General features: G+C 53.6%; 1 protein-coding gene across 4 annotated transcripts; it reads left to right on the top strand.

Moving 5' to 3' along the window:
- The first annotated feature begins 295 nt into the window (after positions 1 to 295).
- On the top strand, positions 296 to 13,609 carry VRTN (vertebrae development associated). Of its 4 annotated transcripts, XM_051806507.1 has the most exons (3): positions 296 to 321; positions 5,383 to 5,515; positions 10,908 to 13,609. In XM_051806507.1, the coding sequence occupies exon 3, from the start codon at positions 10,909 to 10,911 to the stop codon at positions 12,934 to 12,936; it is 2,028 nt and encodes a 675-aa protein (XP_051662467.1). In that variant the 5' UTR covers positions 296 to 321; positions 5,383 to 5,515; position 10,908; the 3' UTR covers positions 12,937 to 13,609. The 4 variants fall into 4 exon arrangements, with proteins under 4 accessions (XP_051662467.1, XP_051662468.1, XP_051662466.1 ...); XM_051806508.1 differs by lacking the exons at positions 296 to 321; positions 5,383 to 5,515 and adding an exon at positions 5,561 to 5,913; XM_051806506.1 differs by lacking the exons at positions 296 to 321; positions 5,383 to 5,515 and adding an exon at positions 7,396 to 7,504.
- The last annotated feature ends 4,141 nt before the right edge of the window (positions 13,610 to 17,750 follow it).

Below are 17,750 nucleotides of genomic sequence, written 5' to 3'. Positions count from 1 at the left end.
CACACAACTTGTGGTGGCCACTGCAGGGGGTTTCTCAAGTGGGGACCTTGGGATAAGGCAGCGATTCCCACCGTGATGGTGAATGGCGGTGTGTGCTCCCCACTCTCCTGCATGAACTGGAGTGGGGCAGCACGAAAACCCAGGCAGAGGGTAGGGAGGGACTTCAAGAAAGCTGCAATGGGCTGTGCCAGTGAATGGACTCTCTCTGGCTTCTCAGTGATCCCAAGTTTCATACAGAAACCAACAGTTATTTTTTCCGGATTTGGGCTGACTTCTGGTTTCATAACCTGGAATTCTGGGTTGTGAAATGTTTCAAAGCAAGTAAGTTTCTGGACAAGTCTGATGATAAGGGATGAGGGATCCTATGAGTTTGCATCTCTTCCTCGTGTGTCTCACACCTACCATCCTGTTGATGCCATTTCTTCTGCAGAGAAAGAATGGCTAGTTTGGGATTCTGCACATACCCCTTCCTGTACACCAAGTAGCTTTGTTCTTCTCCCAGTTCCCTGCCTCCCAGCCCTCTTTCTCTTCCCTCATCCTCCTTCATCTTTGCTCTGCTTCTACTTGCTCAGTGGTCCAAATACTTCAATACACAAAATCAGAGCATATGTACTCAGGGATGCAAGAAGACACATCAATCTGTTTCCTCAGTAAATGGCCCTGTCCCTAAGCAGTGTCCCTTTCTCCTTGTCCTCATCTCCTCTCAGCTCTTTTACTGCATTCACAATGCTATCAGTCATACCTAAAGCTTAAGCTTCAGAGGGCAGAGATCAGCCCTCTGAAAACCTGACCTCAGCGATGACTAATTTTTATGTTAAAAGAATTGGGTTTTTTTTCTCAGCTGTTGCATCAGACCTGGGCAACTGTTGCTCCCAGGCAGTCACATCCTCTCACGGTGCAGTACTGCAGCTGTGGCAATTGTGTGTGTCATCTTTTCAGTACTTACCGGGACTGAACTGACTCCTTTGCTCTCTTGTCCACTTTATGACAAGGGGATATTCCTCCCCTTCCCTTCCCAACTGATGAAATGACTTCTCAGCACCAAGAGAGCCAGAGGATCTGAGATGGCCAGAACTGCCTATCCCAAGCCCTTCCTCCTACCTGTTCCTCCTCCCTGCCCTTTGTTCTGTCCCTGTCACCCCATGACCACCACCTGATAAAGCACAAGTGAGCTCTCTTTAGTGTATCAGCTTCAGGATTTTTCCTGGGAACCCTCCTAAGTCAGCCAAGATCAAGAACAAAAGAGAAGTGCCTTCTCGGTGACTCTCCATCCCCCCTTGGAGGCTATGCCCTAGACACTGTGCTCTCAGCACAGAAACATTTACATCTTTTACAGCACTCCAGCTCTACTTCTCACGTTTCTCCCCCAGCAAACACCATGGCCATTCCAGTGTGTGTGCCTGGGGGCAGGGCTTGGGAAAGGACTGGGGAATCACAACTTGAGCAGGGGTTTATGTTTGCACTGAAGGGCCATATCTCAGCTCCCTGACTAGCTACAGATCCTAGAGAAACCCCTCTGCATTGCTAACCTGTCACTAAAGTGCCATGAATCCAGGGAAGAGAGGGCTGGGCATGGCTTGCTAGGTCCTGGACTCCTTGAGGCAGTGTGAGTGAATTCCTTGTGGTGTTTAAATCCAGCCCCATCTGCTCCTGCTTGCTAGGTGTGAAACATCCCATCCCCCATCCTCCCCTGCCTGCTGTTAGATGCATTTTTGCCCTGTCCTGGACCAGTGAGAAAAGCCAGATCCTCCTGCACCCCCAGACTCACAGCGGTACCCTCTGTGTTCCCATTTCCCTGTGGTCCCTCTCTGCCTGTTGGCCTGTAGCTGGGATGTAGGGAGAAGCCTGACAAAGCCATTTTTCACTGTCTTTGAGGGGCAAGTGGCTCTGGGTGTTCTCTGAAGGAAGCAGCAGCTGTCTGATCACAGAAACACAAAACTGCACCCTTGACTCTGCAGCTTGCTTTCCCTCTTTCACAGGTCTTTCTTAATGCTGCTGGCTTTGTGTGATGTTGCATAATGAAGCACTGCCAGAAGATTATCCCCTTCCTGGGCTTTCCAAAACCGAATCCACCATTTCCTGCCCATGTTTCCAGTTTCTAGTCTCTTCATATGTGCCCATCCTCACTGGAGTTTGCAGCTTCTTCAGTTTGGGATCACCTCCAAGCTTTAGCCCTCTGTCAGATCATTAGTAAGGGAGAGGTAATGAAGGCTGCCACCCTCAGTTTCAGCTCTGTCTGCATTATGGTATGAAATAAACCAATTAATTTTCAGCTGGACCAGCAACCTGAATTAGTTGAGAGAGTCCCTCACACTCCTGTGTCACCCCAAAGAGAAGGGTGGGAATGGGGAACGGAGGGAGGCAACTAGCAGAGGCCAGGCTCAGCATGGCTTAAACCTCCATGGAGCCACACCGTGGGCTCCTGCTGGGATATCTTAATGATTCTGCCTTTTCCTTCTCCACACTCTGTGCCTTAATTAGCCTTTCCCCCTCCTGTGGGCCAAACTGCTCTGCTTTCTTTTCAATCCTCCTTCCTTGTGCTTTGCCTCTAACAGTGTCTTTCTACTGTACACTTCAAAGGCTTTTCTTGTTGCATCTCCCCCATGCTGGCATTGGCTGGTAACACCCCAAAGCAGGCTAGGTCTGCCATGAACTCATAGCCATTGAAACGGCTTGAGGCCCTTTGGATCTGGGTAAGAAGAAGGCATGGGGGATGAGAGGTGAAGGATTTTCATCATTTCACCTACGAGAAGAATTATTAGCAACACAGGAAAAACGAGGGGGAAAGCAGACCCCTCCTCCACCCACCCTCCCCAGCGGAGAGCCCGCTGAGGGCAGAGTGCTTTTATGTGCAAGTGGGAGGGAAGGAGAGTGTTAGGGCTTCAGAGGGAAATGCTTTGATCTTGACTTTGAATCTCCTGCAGTTCCCAGCTCTCCCCCATCCCTGCCACCCATGGCCAGGACCCCAGGATATGGCCAAGACTCCTGGTCCTTGCTTGGTGCTTTGGTACCGCACTTAGTGCTTCATGTTTAATTTCCTCCTGTGTGCCAGGGAGCCTCATGGGGCATCGGGAAACAAGTGCACAGTGCCAAGACCAATTTTAAACTTTCCCTCCAATCTCACAGAGTGAGAAGGAAGAGGGAGGCCAGCTGGACAGAAGCCAGAAGGCAAAACAGTCCCGAGCTGAGCAGAGGTGAATTAGAGATGGGACCTACTGTCAGGGTTCTGGTATCCCAGGGCAAGGGACAGGCAGACCTAGCTCTCCTGTGCACTCATGATACATTAGACTGGTCAGTGCTGAACAGCACCCAGAAGATGAACTGGGAGGCAGTCACCATTAGGAGAGGGACACGGCACTCTGGGTGACTCTCAGGAGACAGCACTTAGGTTCCCTGGTCCCACAAGAAGGGATCTTAGGTCAGAGAGAACAGCATTGAGGGCTCTGGGTGTTCTTTAAAGGATGGGAAGGAGGCAGCACTGAGGGGTGCTGGAGGAAGGGGAATGACCCTGAGCTCTTAGTCACTTCAAAGGAGGAGGGCAACAGGGTATGGGAGAGACTTAGGGGCCTCAGTCTCTTGTCCAAGGTGGGATCTAATGCGTAGGTCAGTTCTCCACTTCCCTTGGGAGATGAAACTCCTGGCTGGGCCTTGCCACCAAACTGTCCTAAAGTTCAGGCCACATACTTCTGCCCAGTGTGCCACCCCTCTGTCCTCAGTCACGTGGCTGAAGTCACTCCTGTAAACTGCTCTCGCTCACTGAGGTTGACGCACTCCATGTCACTGCCTGCCAGTTCTTACTTCAGCATCACCAAATAGAATTTCTCCTCACCGTCTCCTATTATAATTCAATCGCTCCAGCAATATTGCTTTTGGCTGAAAACTCCTTGCAGTTTGTCACCTTCCCTCTCAGTGTGATGTGAGCAGAACTGAATAAAATCCACTGTCTGCTGGTGTCCAGCACTGCCCAGGGCATGCACAGACAGAAGGATGCCTAACAGGACCTCTACACAGAGCCCAACAGTCAGTCTCTCTGATCATCACTTTAAGGGCTCCAGCACAGGCATGAGGTAGTGGGTTCAGAGGTGGTTTCAGGTCTGGGAATGAGAAGTACCAGATGATATGAACTCCAAAACAGGACTTCTGTCATTCACCTTGAACAAGTTACTACAAAAATTGGTGCGCACTCCATGTTTTCCAGTTCCCTGTTGGGTACAATCACACCAGAACCACTTGACATTCCTTTCCCCTAAGACTGGTAGGTATATTGCAGCTGTAGCAACCCTATTTCTGTTTCCAATTCAGACTGCAAGCTCTGCTCATTGCTTTCCTTGTAGAGCAATGCCAGGCACAGGAGAGAAACCCAGCCAAGACAGCACACTTAGGACCCTCATGCTCTCATTTCTGTCAGCCCCTCAGCAGTCCCAGCTCCCCTGACTTCTCAGAAGGATGACAGCACTCAGATTCCGATTCTGCAGTGCTCTGGAGGGAGAAAGATGGGGAAAACAGAAGCAAAGTCACCAGCAAGGGCTTTAAGAGGATGGACATGTCAGTTTAGCCCATGTATAGATCATAAGTGGGTCATAGATTAGTTTGAGTCAACCTATTCCAATTCCAGAGGTGGTTTTGGCAACTGGCTCACAGTCTGACCTGCCCCAAATGGTATTCAGCTGCCCCAGGTGTTTCAGTCATATCCCATCCTATCTGAATAGTCTCCTCTGGTCCAGCCATGGACAGCCCTGCAGTGGGTAGGGTGCTCTGACTCCCTCCACTCCTGGAGGTCCCCTAGGTGGCACTGGAGGCAGAACTGGGGAACCTTCCTGATGGGGTGCATAACTGAGTGTTTAAATTTTGTCCCCATGTGTGGTACTGTCAAGATTGTCACATTCAGTGACAGAACCAGAGGAAGCCCTACCTTATTATACAAGAACATAGCACCAAGTCCTTGAGACACCCTTCCTCATAAGGTTCAAGTCAACAAGAAGTTTATCTGCTGAACACAGAGGTTGCTCTTGACCTGGAAGAAGACTCCAGGCCCAAACTTGGAGCAGTAAAACCTGCCTTCCAGCAAGGCTAGAAACATGGTGGCCTGAGACCCCCTGCAGCTGAACATCTCTGCACCTTTTCTGTGTGTCTTGTCTGAGAGAAACTGGGCTGCAGCAGGCAGATTAAAGCACAACAGGTAGAAAAGCTGCTGGCAGCCAGTCTCCATGACCTACCTTCATGCTGAAGCATCCTGCAGCAAAGCAGGAAGTATTCTGGTCCCCCACCTAACTCCTTCAAGGAACAGAAAAATGTTAACTACTTGTTTATAAGCTGGAAGCGTGTGTGTGCAGTCATCTGCATAACAGAACTGCCCAGGCTGTCTCTTTGTGTGTTTTCCAGCTCCTATGTTAATCACTGACCCTGCTGACTCTGGCATTTACCAGTGTCTCAATGTCCTGTGAGCACTACTTTACATTTGCAACCAAAGAAGTTAAAAGGATGAAGGATGAGAAAGGAAGCTCAGCAGCTGTGGGTATGAACACCAGCCTGCCGGGTGAGGGGCGGGGTACAGGGGCGGGGTAGAGGAGAAAGAGCTGGGACTTGATGGCTTGATACCGAGAGTAGAGCTGGCTTTAGAGACACAAAGATTGCTTGAGGGGGGGGAAAAGCTCGCCAAGGGATGGTTTAGGTCTCTCTTCCTTGCTGTGTAGCTTCTTTGTATCCATTGAGAGTGACCTCTGTGAGCATGGAAGGCTGGAGTTCAGTATCACCTGGGGTGGTGACTCCTAACTGAAGCTGGGAGGACTGTCAAGCAGCCAGTTCACAGCTTCCAGGGAGCCAATTCCTCCTGTCAAACCCTCCTTGCCTGGCGTCCCCCTGCGTTCCTGGGCTCAGATGTGAGACAAGAGAAGTGGGAAAAAATGCTCTGGGGTATGTGCTTCTGAGCAGTGAAGGTATGCCTTGATTTGTGCGGCAATGCTTGCTCCTGGACTGATGTGGAAGGGAAAGCAGCAGGAGAGGGAGCTAGGCATATTTACCCTGTTTGAAACATCTGTGTTTAGTTTCTTCCTGAATTGCACAAGAGTCCCATATGTGGTGATCCCTCATGCCCTCTCATTACCAAATGCTGCAGTAGAAATGAGTGCCAAGGTGAGGTTCCCCAAGGGTGTCGCGGGAAGTCTCTGGCATCAGGAATTACTTTCTGCCCCTCACTGGGTTTGAGGGGGTTGTGGGGAGAAAAAACTACTTGCTGCCTGCAACCAGAGCTACACACACAGGAGACACACCAAGACCAGACAGCAAAGAGCCCAAGTCTTCCCTGTTGACCAAACTCTGACCTCTGTTGTTAAAACGTGCCCTGCCCTCACACCTAAGAGCAGATGGGCTCCTTAGGGTCCTATTTTGGGGTGGTGTAACTTGGGATGAGACAGGTCCTGGAGGAAGCTCTAGGGCTCTGGATGAGTGAAGAGGCTATGGGGTGGAGCTGGTGTTGGCAGTTTAGCGATGTAGGAGTGAGGTGCCTGATGTGCCTGCTGTTTGCACAGCCTCACGTGATGCCCGAGGGACAGGATGAACCCATTGTGAAAGCAGGAGTTAAGGAGGGGGATCTCGGTCCCGAGATTAGGCTGGGGAGACAGCGGGACAGACATAGTGGGGAAGAAGGTAGCTCCATGGAGGGCCCAGGCATGGGCAGGCAGATGCAAGGCTGTTCAGAAGGCTGCCCAGAACCGAGGACAGGGAAAAGGCTGCTGTCATTTGGGTGCCTCTCACAAATGAGAAAGTTTTGAAGAGCAATACAGCTGATCTTCATCTGCCTTAGGAGGCCGGGGGTCCCACCAGCCTGGCCTTGACGGGTAAAGGGCATCACTTGGGGAGGGGAAAGGAAAGGCTATCTCCTAGCTAGCAGAATGGAAGGACTGTAGCCTCCTCAGGAACAAGCAAGGATTGTGGGCAGACACACATAGAGTGTGCCAACCCTGGGGCTGCAGTGACACCCACACGGGACCTGCCTGCTTCCCGTGGGACACGAGGGACGCTCCCCACAGGCGCCCAGCCCCCACCCCGCGGCCCCCGTGGGCTCTGCCACCCGCCGTGGGGCTGCAATCCCGGATGGGCTGTGGGGAAGGAGGATGCTGTGCGGCGCAGGGTGCCGGGGCTCGCCGGGGCGCAGCAGGGCAGGGCGGCCTGAGGCGGCTGGCCCTTTAAGCGCGGCAGCGGCGGGACAATGGCCATTATCACTTTAGCTTTGGAAGTGACCCCCAGCCCGCTCCGCTTTCATCTGGGCCGGGGCGGCGGGGATGGCCCGCTTCCTGGCGGGGGAGGGGAGGGCAGGGGCCGGCGGGGAGGGGCGACCCGGCCCGGCTCGGCCCGGCCCGGCGCCGCACGCGGCTGCACGCTCCCGGGGGTCACTGCGGGGCTGGCACCGGGGCGGCCGCGACTCCGCGCCGCTTCCTGCCGCCGCCCTTAAAGGTGTGGGGCGGCTCAGGGCGCGGGTGGGGCGTGACTTGACCCGCGGAGCCAGGTGAGTGCGGAGCTGTGCCGGGCGCCGTCGGGGCTGCGGTTCCGTGCCGTCCCTTCCTAACCCGGGCCCTGAGAGCTGTACCGCTGTGGCAGCACCTTCTCCCGGCAAGCGGGCGTCCTGTCCTGTCCTGCGTCTCTGCTCGGCAGCTGCCCGGGCACCGGCGGCCTCTCCCTCGCTCGGGGGCTGTGCGCCCTTTTGTCTCCCGGCGAGAGGAGCGGCCGCCCGTGTTCCCACTCAGGGTGCGGGGCTGTCCCTGTCCCGGGGCGGCCTCACGGAGCCGCCTCCGCCGCCTTCGGGAGAGGCGAGAGCGACCGCGGGTGCGCGCTCGCGGGTGCCCGGGGCTGGGGGCGGCTGTCAGGCACCGCCCGCACCCCAGCGGTCAGTGCCTCTGCCCGAGGGGCGGCCGAAGCTGGGCTTGGCTGCAGCGCTTCGGCCTAGGTGAAGGTGGGTCCCAGGCTTTTCTCTCTCCCGGCGAGCGATGTTCATGGGCTTCGGTGGCCATGTGGGTATTGGCAGACTGAGCAGGCTGCCTGAGCTGCCAGTGCTACTCACCCACTGAAACTCCCCCGGTGATATTTCAAGCCTAGATAGCTCCTGGAGACTACTGCCTCTGTGCTCCTGGTGTACGGTCAAATGAGAGCCTTTACCGATGGGGTGCCCTGAGCCCGCAGCTGGGACTGGGAAGCAAGCCACCTAACCCAGCTGGGCTGGGATGCATGGACACCCCTGCTTCAGCGAGGTGCCAATGCTGCCGGGCAGCCCGGGCGGCAGGAGCTGAAGTCTCCAAGATTCCTGCTGGTGGGAGCGTTTTTTGGGACTGGCTGGGGGAACTTGCACTACTGGATGCCACCAGCCCATCAGTTTAGGTGAGGGAACGTGATCTTCAAGTGTTTCCTTATCTGTTACAATGCAAAAGCAGCCAGGTTAGGTAAAACCTCTTTTATCTGCTGTGAAAAGCTCCCTTGCTTACCTCTTGGTGCTGAGGCAGTTTAGTGAGCACTTGTCTGTCGTGTTCAGCTGGCTTCCCTGGGGGTGTGCGGGGAGAAGTGTTCCCTTTGTAGCAGGTCCCCTGTGTTGAGAGCTGCCTGGGTTTGATCTGGCAATGAACCGAGCCCCCCAGCTTGTCTGACTTCTGCTTCTGATTTACCCAAGCCCCGCTCCACCATTTCAGCTGTGGGTTTTGCCTTAGGATTGCTCTGGGCAGCAGGAGCTGGCAGTGACATTGAATCTGTGGAGTTGTCACTGAAGAAAAGGTGTAAGTCCTGTGCCCCCAGCTCTCTCTCCCTATGTCTCCCCCAAGCTGTAAGGGGGTGGGAAATGCCCCAAGGACATAAAGACCAGGGTTGTTGCTGATGCTCCCTAGCCTATGTCAGCTCCTCACCCTCTCCAGGGGAAAAAAAGCCTGTCTTGCCTTTCCTGGCTCTGCTGGTGGGACAGTGGCAGGCTGTGGCTGCTGAAAGGGGAAGGAGTGGCTGCTGCAGAGAGAGGTGGCTGGCCCTAAAGGGTTTGACAGGCCCCAGAGAAGGAGGACTTGGGCTTTGTCAGCCCTACAGCTCTCCTGAGGGATGCCTTTGCTTCAGCTCCTCAAGCACATATTACCACAGGCTTAGTCAAAATATTTGTAAACTTCTCTGAACTTCCAGGAGAATAACAATACACACCTAACCTGAAGGGACAACCCCATACTTCCTCAGACCAGGATTTTAGGACAGTTTATCTTCTCTGCTTCACAGCTGTGTGCATTTTCCTGTGTTTGCCTCTGATAACTGATGCCCCACAGCTGTGGGAGCAGCTGTAAGATGGTTCTGGCCTCTGACATGCAGGAGATCTTGGAGGAGTTTGGAGCAGGGGAAGTGACTGGATGTGGTGACTACCTGTAGTCTGACTAAAGGCAAGGGGCAGCAGCAGCAGAGAGGCTCCTTGTGGTGAAGAGCCTGTATGTGTCCATGGGATTCTTTGGTACCTCATTTTGTTTGTGGTTTGGTCATGGGGTATGGTAGATGCTACAGCAATAATAACCATATCTGCAGCAGGGCTAAGAATTGGGAGAAGTCAGGCAGGATATCTGTTTTATTGAGCTCCTGCTTTTCCTGCCTGGCCCTGCTGTTGCCCATCTCTCCTCAGAGCTGTGAGTGCATAATGATATCTGTGAAGTGTGAGAAGGTGGGCTCAGGCTGGGATGTGAATTAAGTAGGCTGCAAAGTGATGCCCTACATGTTGGGGGCAGTATGGGAATAAACCTTAGGAGAAAATGGAGGAGATTGTGATTCTTATTTGAGTGTTGTGGTCCTTTGGAGAAAACTGGCTCAAGTGGGAGAGACTGGGCAGGCTGGTGGTGAAAGGATGCTGAAGAGGGCTGCACTGATGAAGCTGGACCATAGGTGAAAGAGTGCGCAGCCATCATGAAAGCCCTTGGGAGTGGTGGGGGCAGAGCCATAGAGGTGTCTAAAAGCTGGACAAAAAGGAGAAGGCAGATTTGACCCTTTGTATTGCATGAGTGGGAACTGGCATGCAGAGGGAGGGAGGACAGGACTGGGACCAGCTCAGACAGGGAGGAGGGCTCCATACAGCCTCTGAACTACCCACTCAGGTCTGCACTTTCCAGTTGCCTCTTGCCCTGTAGCTCATCTAGTAGAAGCCCTCCTCTTGTGACTTCTGTTTGGCTGGTAGTGTGTGTCTGCTGAGCACCAAGTGACATCTAGTGTCAGCTCAGGCAGCAGTAACTGTGGCTTCGGCTGGCTCTGTCTCTTCCTCTCATCCCAGGTTCTGTTATGGCAGTTTTCAGTGCATGCAATGGTTGCAGCTGCAGTGCTCCCCTCTGAGGGAGGGGACAAGCTCCTTGCTGCTTCTTCTGTTGAGCTTGAACAGTTTGAGCCAGGATCCTCCATATCGGCATGCAGTGTTGTTCTGTCACAGGTCCCTTCCTGCGGAGGTGACAAATGCTTTCCCTTTGAGAGAAACCCTTCTCTCACGGTGCTGGTAGGGGAATGGTAAAATGGAAAGGATGGAGGTACTGGTGGGGGAGGTGGGTGTAGGAGTGATGCCAGGCACAAAGCTAGGCGTGCAGGGGTGGGAGGTGATGTGGCTTCCCACCCCAATGGATGCAGTCATTCCTTAGTTTCACTTGAGACATGTGGAGGATGTGTGCAATGTGTGCTGCCCACAGAGGTCACTGGAGAGCAAGCTGAGCTCCTGTCCCGGTCCCAGGTCTGCCTGTGAGGACCCAGGCTTCCTCCTTTTGTCCTTGGGAGTGTGGGTGGAGGGGTGAGCAGTGGCCTTTCCTCTACCTTTTCCCCCATCCTGTTCTTTGGGCAGGAGCTGGACCTGGAGGCCAGGCCCCTGGCAGTCTGTACTGTACACCGTTTTCATCTCTAGTGAATTCTTTCTTTTTGCCATCCTTCAGGATGATCCAGCGGCACCAGCTGGTGCAGTCTGTGCTGCAGGAGCTACAAGAAGCCACTGAATGCTTTGGCCTGGAGGGTCTCACCAGTGCTGCACTGGAGGCGGAGAGGACCCTGTCATCTTTCTCCCTGCCTGGCTATTGTGGGAGTCAGTTCCAAGATGAGCTAGAGGTTGACCGGGTAGCCAGGAGCCTCTATCCTGAGGATGCCCCAAGTAACATGCTGCCTCTCGTTTGCAAAGGTGAGGGAAACCGCCTCTTTGAGGCTGCCAGTGTGCTGCTCTGGGGCAACCCCAGCCTCAGCCTGGAGCTGCAAGTGCGTACCGTCGTGGAGATGCTGCTGCACAAGCAATACTACTTGAATGGCATGATTGATTCCAAAGTGATGCTGCAGGCTGCCCGCTACTCCCTCTGCACTGAAGAGACCCCGGAGATGACCAGCCTTCCCATGGCTATCCTGGAGGCCATCTTCGATGCTGATATCAAAGCTACCTGTTTCCCTGGCACCTTTGCCAACATGTGGCATGTCTATGCCCTTGCCTCAGTACTGCAGTGTAACATCTACTCTATCTATCCCATGAGCAACTTGAAGATCCGTCCCTATTTCAACCGGCTCATCCGGCCCAGAAAGTGCGGCCCGCAAACCTCCACACTCCACATCATGTGGTCGGGGCAGCAGCTCTCTCGGCAGGTCTTCAAAGCGCAGTACTTTGTGGCTGTGGTTGGCCTGGAGGAACTAGAACCCACAGCACCTTCACCAGAGCCTCCTGTCCAGCCCATGAAGACCCTTGAGCTGCTGAACAGTGACCCCCAGCTGACCTATTCTAACCTGCGTGACCGGTACAGCATTACCAAGAGCACCTTCTACCGCTGGAAGCGCCAGTCTCGTGAACACCGGCAGAAAGCGGCTGCCAGGTTTGCAGCTAAACACTTCCTTCAGTCCTGCTTTCAGGAGGGCAATATAATCCCCCTCCAGCACTTCCGACAAATGTTTCCAGAAATCTCCCGATCCACATACTATGCCTGGAAGCATGAGATGCAGAGCATGGTCAATGGTGATGCTTCTGCTCTGTCTGAGGCTCACAGGTTGCAGGAGCTTCACAGGGATGTTCTAAAAAAGGCTGATGTGAATGAGCCAGCTAATTCACAGGCGAGCTTAAGATCCCAGAGTCCTTCCCTAGACCCCATCCAAGCAGGAATCTTCATGCAGGGAGCCAAATCCTACTTAGAGAAATGCATTTCTATGAACACTCTGGTGCCTTACAGGTGCTTCAAACGCAGCTTCCCTGGCATCTCCAGGTCCACTTACTACAACTGGCGAAGAAAAGCAATCAAGGAGAACCCCAACTTCAAACACCCCCAGTCACCATTGGATAACCAGAAAACTCTACCTATAGGAAAGCCATTCCTGCAGTTGAAGCCAAACAGCGTGCCTGTTAGGAAGAGACGAAATGGAGACCGGCCAGCGCCCAGGAGTCTCCTGCAGCTCAAGCCTTCTCTGTGCTGGAGAATGCAGTTGCGAGATGTGGCCAGGAGGCAGGTCCAGCAATGGCAGCTGCCGTTCTGCAAGTACCGCTTGCGCTACCCATCTCTCTCCTCCACAGCCTACTGGTTTTGGAAGGGCAGTGGCAAAGCTATTGGGCAGCATCGCCTGCCCTGGACTAGCTCCAGCCAGCCATTGAACCGTGTGGCTTCCCTGGTGCCTCCAAGAGTGGAACCAGGCCTCAAGCCCCAGTGCCGAGTGGAGGGAGCCACCAAGCACATAGATAAGCCAGTGCCTGCCATCCCGTGCAACACTACCATTTCGGGCTATGCCATGTCAGACAGAGCCAACAGCCGCATGTTTGTGATGGATGTGATTGCCACTGCCCAGTTCAAGGCACAGGCCAAGCTGTTCCTGCAGCAGCGCTTTGAGTCGAAGAACTTCCCAACCTACAAGGAGTTCAGTGCCCGCTTCCCACTCACAGCCCGTTCCACCTATTACATGTGGAAGCGTGCCCTGCATGATGGGCTGACGCTGGTGGATGCCTGAGTGCCAGTTGCCAGCTGGCTTGGCCACAGATCCTCTGCTGATGTGCCCTTTGGCTTTCTGGTGGGGTGTCTGGGCTGGGGCCTCACTCTAACTTTTGTTCTGGTTTTGTGTTATTTTGTTCCTAGTCTCTGGCTTTATTTTCTGTGTGGTTCAATCAGGTATGCGAGCATTCTCACAGCACCTATTCCCAGAGACTGGAAGAATGGAAGGAGAAGGCGCTGAGCTACCCCAAAGGAAGAGGGGCCAGGAAGTTGTTCTCCCTCTTTTTTGCGCTCAGGGGATGAGCAAGGGAGGCAGTAGTGTGTCAGTGTTGTGAGATGCTGCTGGACCTCTTGAGATGGAGGATGTGAAGGCCTCTCTGCCCCGGGCAGTGCCTTTGAATGAGTGATGTGGAGGTGCCCAGCATGTCCTCAGTGAGCAGAGTAGTGCTGGCTCAGCTATGGGTGAGGAGGGGCTTGGGGAGTGCTCAGCTTTATGCAAGAAGCATCTTTGCTCTGGGTTCTTCCCAGCTAAGGAGAATAAAACCTTCACTTGGGGTCAGTGCTGATGCCACTTGGTTTTCTGGCTCTTAATACCTGCCTTGGGTTGTTCTGATCTTTCCTAGACGAGCAGAGGTTGGTAGCAATAACCTTTTACACAAACCTTTGCTTCCTGAGCTGGCAGCTGCCTTACTTTTCTAGAGTCTCTCTTCTCTGGTGCCTGGGAGAAGTCAGAGAGACTGAAACTTCTGTGCCCAGTGTCCTTGCATCCCCTGCGCTGTGCTGCAAGCAACATGGTTTTCTCCTAGCAGCAAGTCTGGGTGCATATATCTCACTTGTAAGAAACCAAAGCAATAAAGACTCTTCTACTCTTAGTCCTGTGTGGTTTCTAACTCATGCTGTGTGATTTCTAGACAAGGCTTTCCCTTCCCTGTCTGCTTTCTAAAACTGTCTTGTGGGCAGGGAGAGACTGTGCACACCTCAGTCCCTGCTTCTGAGAAGGTCCTCTTCTGCTTCTTGGGCCCTGGGGACAATCTGCTGCTTGGTGGCGCTCTGAAGACCTGGTTGGAGCTGTGGTCTCCCTGGTAAGGGGCCAAGGCTTGCCTCCCAGATGAGATGCAAGGCTGGAGATGAATGAGTGGGCACAGGCCTGTGTGACAGCAGGGATGCAGTGGCAATGTCTGAGATGCTGGTGGTCCTGCCCTGAAGTGGTGCTGTACTGGGAGGCTGAAACCAGCTGTTTGCACCTCTGCCCTATGAGCATCTTGGGGTGCAAAGTCTCTGCCTGACTCCAGAAAGCCTCATCCCCTTAGTGTGTGTGTTTTCCTATGGTGTCTGCCAGCATGGCTCTGTGGGACTAAACTGTAGGAGGTCTGGGGCTGGCTGCTTCCATTGAGGTTTGTAGTAACAATTGCAGTACCTGCTCTTGTTTCCTTGGAAGCTGCCAGGAGTCAGAGCAACCTACTGGTGTGAGGAGAGAGCTTCCTGAGGCCTGTATTTACAAGGTCAGCCCCTGAGGCTGAGTTGGCAGACCTGAGTCTTTTTTTTTTATCCTCAGGGTCTTTGCAGAGGCATTAGGAGCTCTGGTGATCTTGTTAGAGTTGAGATGCTATAACACATGTTGTCGTGTGTCTGTTCCCCATCTGTCCTCCTCCCCCCAGTCTTGCTCACAAATAACTTGTTTTTCCTTTCTCAAGATATCTGGAACCTCTCACTGACTGCTGCAGCCCAGTCGTGCTCCTGACATAGTCTGGGTTCGCTCCCTGTGAGCCTCCTAGGCAGAGAGGCCCTATGCTAGGAAGTGTGGCTGAATTTTTCTCTGTAGTAGCCTGCAGGAGAAAGGGGTGCTCAGGGTTGTCCTGTGGTGTTCTTGGGTTTGAGCTGTGAGGTGGGGCAGCGCAGGAGGAGCAGCATTGAGCCACCATCTGGGGCATCTCTTAAACCGTTTAGTTCCTTGTCCTTAGTGATGGTGGGATCTCATTCCAGCAATACCCTGTGTGGTCCCACAGGGGGGGTTCTGGGGCAGGGGTGCTGTGGGAAGGGAAGCACATGGGGAGCAAGGGAAGCAGGGAGCTGCCAAGCACTGCTATGTACTACTGCAGAGAGCCCTGGGCTCTGTGTGTCAGGAAGTAATTGGAGTAATTAGCTGCCAGGGAGGACTCATCTATGAACTCCTCTAAGGGAGTGATCTGGTAATTACTCCAGAAAGATTACCTGCGTCTCCAAACTGCTGGAGGCTGGAGACAGCTGCTTTCAGTGGCTGCAGCAGCAGCTTTGAAGGTGGACACAAGACCCCCAAGAGTGTTCCCTTCCTTGTCTGAACCAAAGGAAGCAGCAGGGAGAGTGAGTTTTCTGCCTGTGGGTGCTGACAGAGGTTCATGTGGGTGGCACTGAAGCTGGGGCAGACTGTGTCTGGCAGCAGGGCTGGAGCATCCATTAGCATGCCAGAGCAGGGTGGGTGGCGGTCAGCTGCTGCTGGAGACAGCTGGGCATCAGTAGAGCCTGGGGGAAGCCTGCGTTGTGGGACCCAGTGCTCTGCAGAGTGCAGGAAAGGCTTCTCCTGCTTCCCATCACCAAACTTTCCCTTAACTGGGAGTGCTGCAAGCATCACACCTGGGCAGTTGCAGGATGAATCTCTTCTGGGTGCTGGTCTTGGGCTCCCTTGCAAGATGTTTTTTGGAAGTCCTAGTGAAGAGATTTAGGTGTGATGGATTTTCTACCCTTAGATGGATGCCTGGGGGAGGGGGGGGGAGGAGGGAGGGGCATGGTAGGAAAATAATACTCATCCCTCTGAGGGATTTTACAAGTGCCTCAAGTGCCTTTATGTTTCTCCCTCCTTATGCCTTGATGGCAGCAGGCCATGGTGGGTCACTGCCACCATGGCATCACCTAAACAGTGGGTGTTCATTATTTATTGATGTGGTTTGTGGCTGAGAAGAGCTTAAATGGGGGGGAAATTGTTGCACTTGATTTGTACATGTCGTGCTGCTCTCATCTTGAGCTGGTGGTGGGAGATGAATTTGAGGCAGCCTCAGCTGCTCCACATCCAGATACTGGATGGTAAATCTCTCTCTTTGCATGTGTGCAGTGAAGTTTAGCTCAGGTGCCACCTAAACTTCCTCACACAGAGGTGCTTACAGCGCTGACCCCAGAAAAGATGAAAATTAAAAGGTGACTGAAAAGCAAAGGCTGGGGGGCTGCAAAGCACTTAGGCAGTAGCCTGCCACCTACCTGCAATTTAGGGCTCTGCTCTGCCACTAATGCACCCAATTCGTGTCCGTGGGAGGGGGTTTGCAGGTGCAGAAGGTGGCCAGTGCAGCGCAGCGGAATAGTTGATTATGCCCAAGCACTGAGCTGGTATGTGTTAGCTCAAGCATGACTTTGCCTCCAGATTTTGCACAGGCAGTTGGTTTGTTGGTCTTAAAAGCATCTCAGGATGGCAAAAGGGTTACAGTTCACAAGATAGCTCCTGTGCTTTGCTGGGAGCAGCGCACTTGTAGATGTATTCCCCAAATGTCCCTATGCCTGGATACTGCTTGGTCAAGGACTGGGGAGGGGGCTGTGCTAGGATAGACTTTGGCACCAAAAGGGACAGATGAGCAATGGAGGGTGATGCCAACACCCTCCAGTGTGTCACCCCTCCAGTGGCATCACAGCAAGCCCCATGGCTCCCCACTGGCCATGGGGACAGCATCTGCCTTATTCTCAGCAAGGTGTGCCCACCTAGCGCTCTGTTCCCTCTTGACACCACTTGTCCTCTTGCCCCGTGGGGACAGCTCAACCCCAGCAGTGTGTTCCTGCACCTGTGGCTACTGGAGGCTGTGGAAGAGTGAGCCGGTGCCTACATCTGCAGGGAGAGGAGAGGTAATGAGACTCCTGATTTCCCAGCAGCTGATGCCTGAGTAATGGCTCTTAATTGGCTTCTCTCTGCAAAAATCCTCTCCTGCCAGCCCCAGGAGAGATGGCATTGCCACAGGCTGTGCCTCCCCATGCTCTCTCCACTGCAGGCTGTTTTGAGGAAGCAAAGAGGAAAGGATAAGCTAACTGAAGAGATGCACTGCTAAATGATTTTTAATTTTTTTGGGGCAGAAATAGAAGACGCCCTGTCTCAGATAATTAGCTATTTCCTTACGAGGTTACTGTGAAGGGAAAACACTGACTGTGCCATTCAGTGAGCCAAAGGACTTACTCTGCTTTTATTTCCCAGTGTCTCTTCTCACCAGCCTCCAGAGGAAAGATGGGGGGAGAACTGAGGCATTTCTGTCCCATCAGCATGGTTACAATCCCATCCCACTGACATGTGCTGCTCAGAGAGCAGGTGGTAGCTTTGCCACTGCAAGGGGCTTTGTCCTCCCAGGCAGTAAAGGTGCAGGGAGTGCAGCAGGAAGGATACCTCATGTCCAGCCCAGCCCTTGTGGTTTCCACATAACCCACCTTGGGGCTGACCACAAACAGAGCAGGTGAGGAGGCTGGGAGGACCAGTGAATCTCTTTCTCTGGGGACAGGGGCCTACAGGGGTCTTGTCTCCCCCACAAACCGCACCGGCTTCTTTCTCCTTCTCCTCCATTCTATTGCCTCATCCCTGAGGGAAGAGGAGCAAGATCCAGTAGGGTCCCATCCCAGCATCCCTTGTTAGCACTCCCCAGGCCCCATTTGTAGCCAGTGGCCCCATTCTGGCATGCCACAGCACTCGCCAAGGGGCAAGCAGTGTGAGCAGAGCTGGGGGAAGCAGGCGGCAGCTCAGATGCGCTGGTTGCTCAGATCTGCACTGAGGTGCTGGTGGTTTTTCCCTTGGTAGCTTTCTTCTTGGCTGTATCCCAGAAGGAGGCAAGATTC

Source organism: Manacus candei, unplaced genomic scaffold (assembly GCF_025592945.1).
Source record: "Manacus candei isolate 608988 ecotype Guabito, Panama unplaced genomic scaffold, ASM2559294v1 h1tg000067l, whole genome shotgun sequence".
Lineage (NCBI taxonomy): Eukaryota > Metazoa > Chordata > Aves > Passeriformes > Pipridae > Manacus > Manacus candei.
Note: the sequence above shows the minus strand (reverse complement) of the source record. Positions and strands in the feature narration are given on the sequence as shown.

What these genes read in the sequence shown, in the direction of transcription:
- VRTN (XM_051806505.1), top strand. Translation starts at nt 8,348, where the DNA reads ATGCCACCAGCCCATCAGTTTAG. An exon ending in CCACCAGCCCATCAGTTTAG is followed by an intron (nt 8,371 to 10,907) that starts GTGAGGGAACGT and finishes GCCATCCTTCAG; the next exon opens with GATGATCCAGCGGCACCAGC.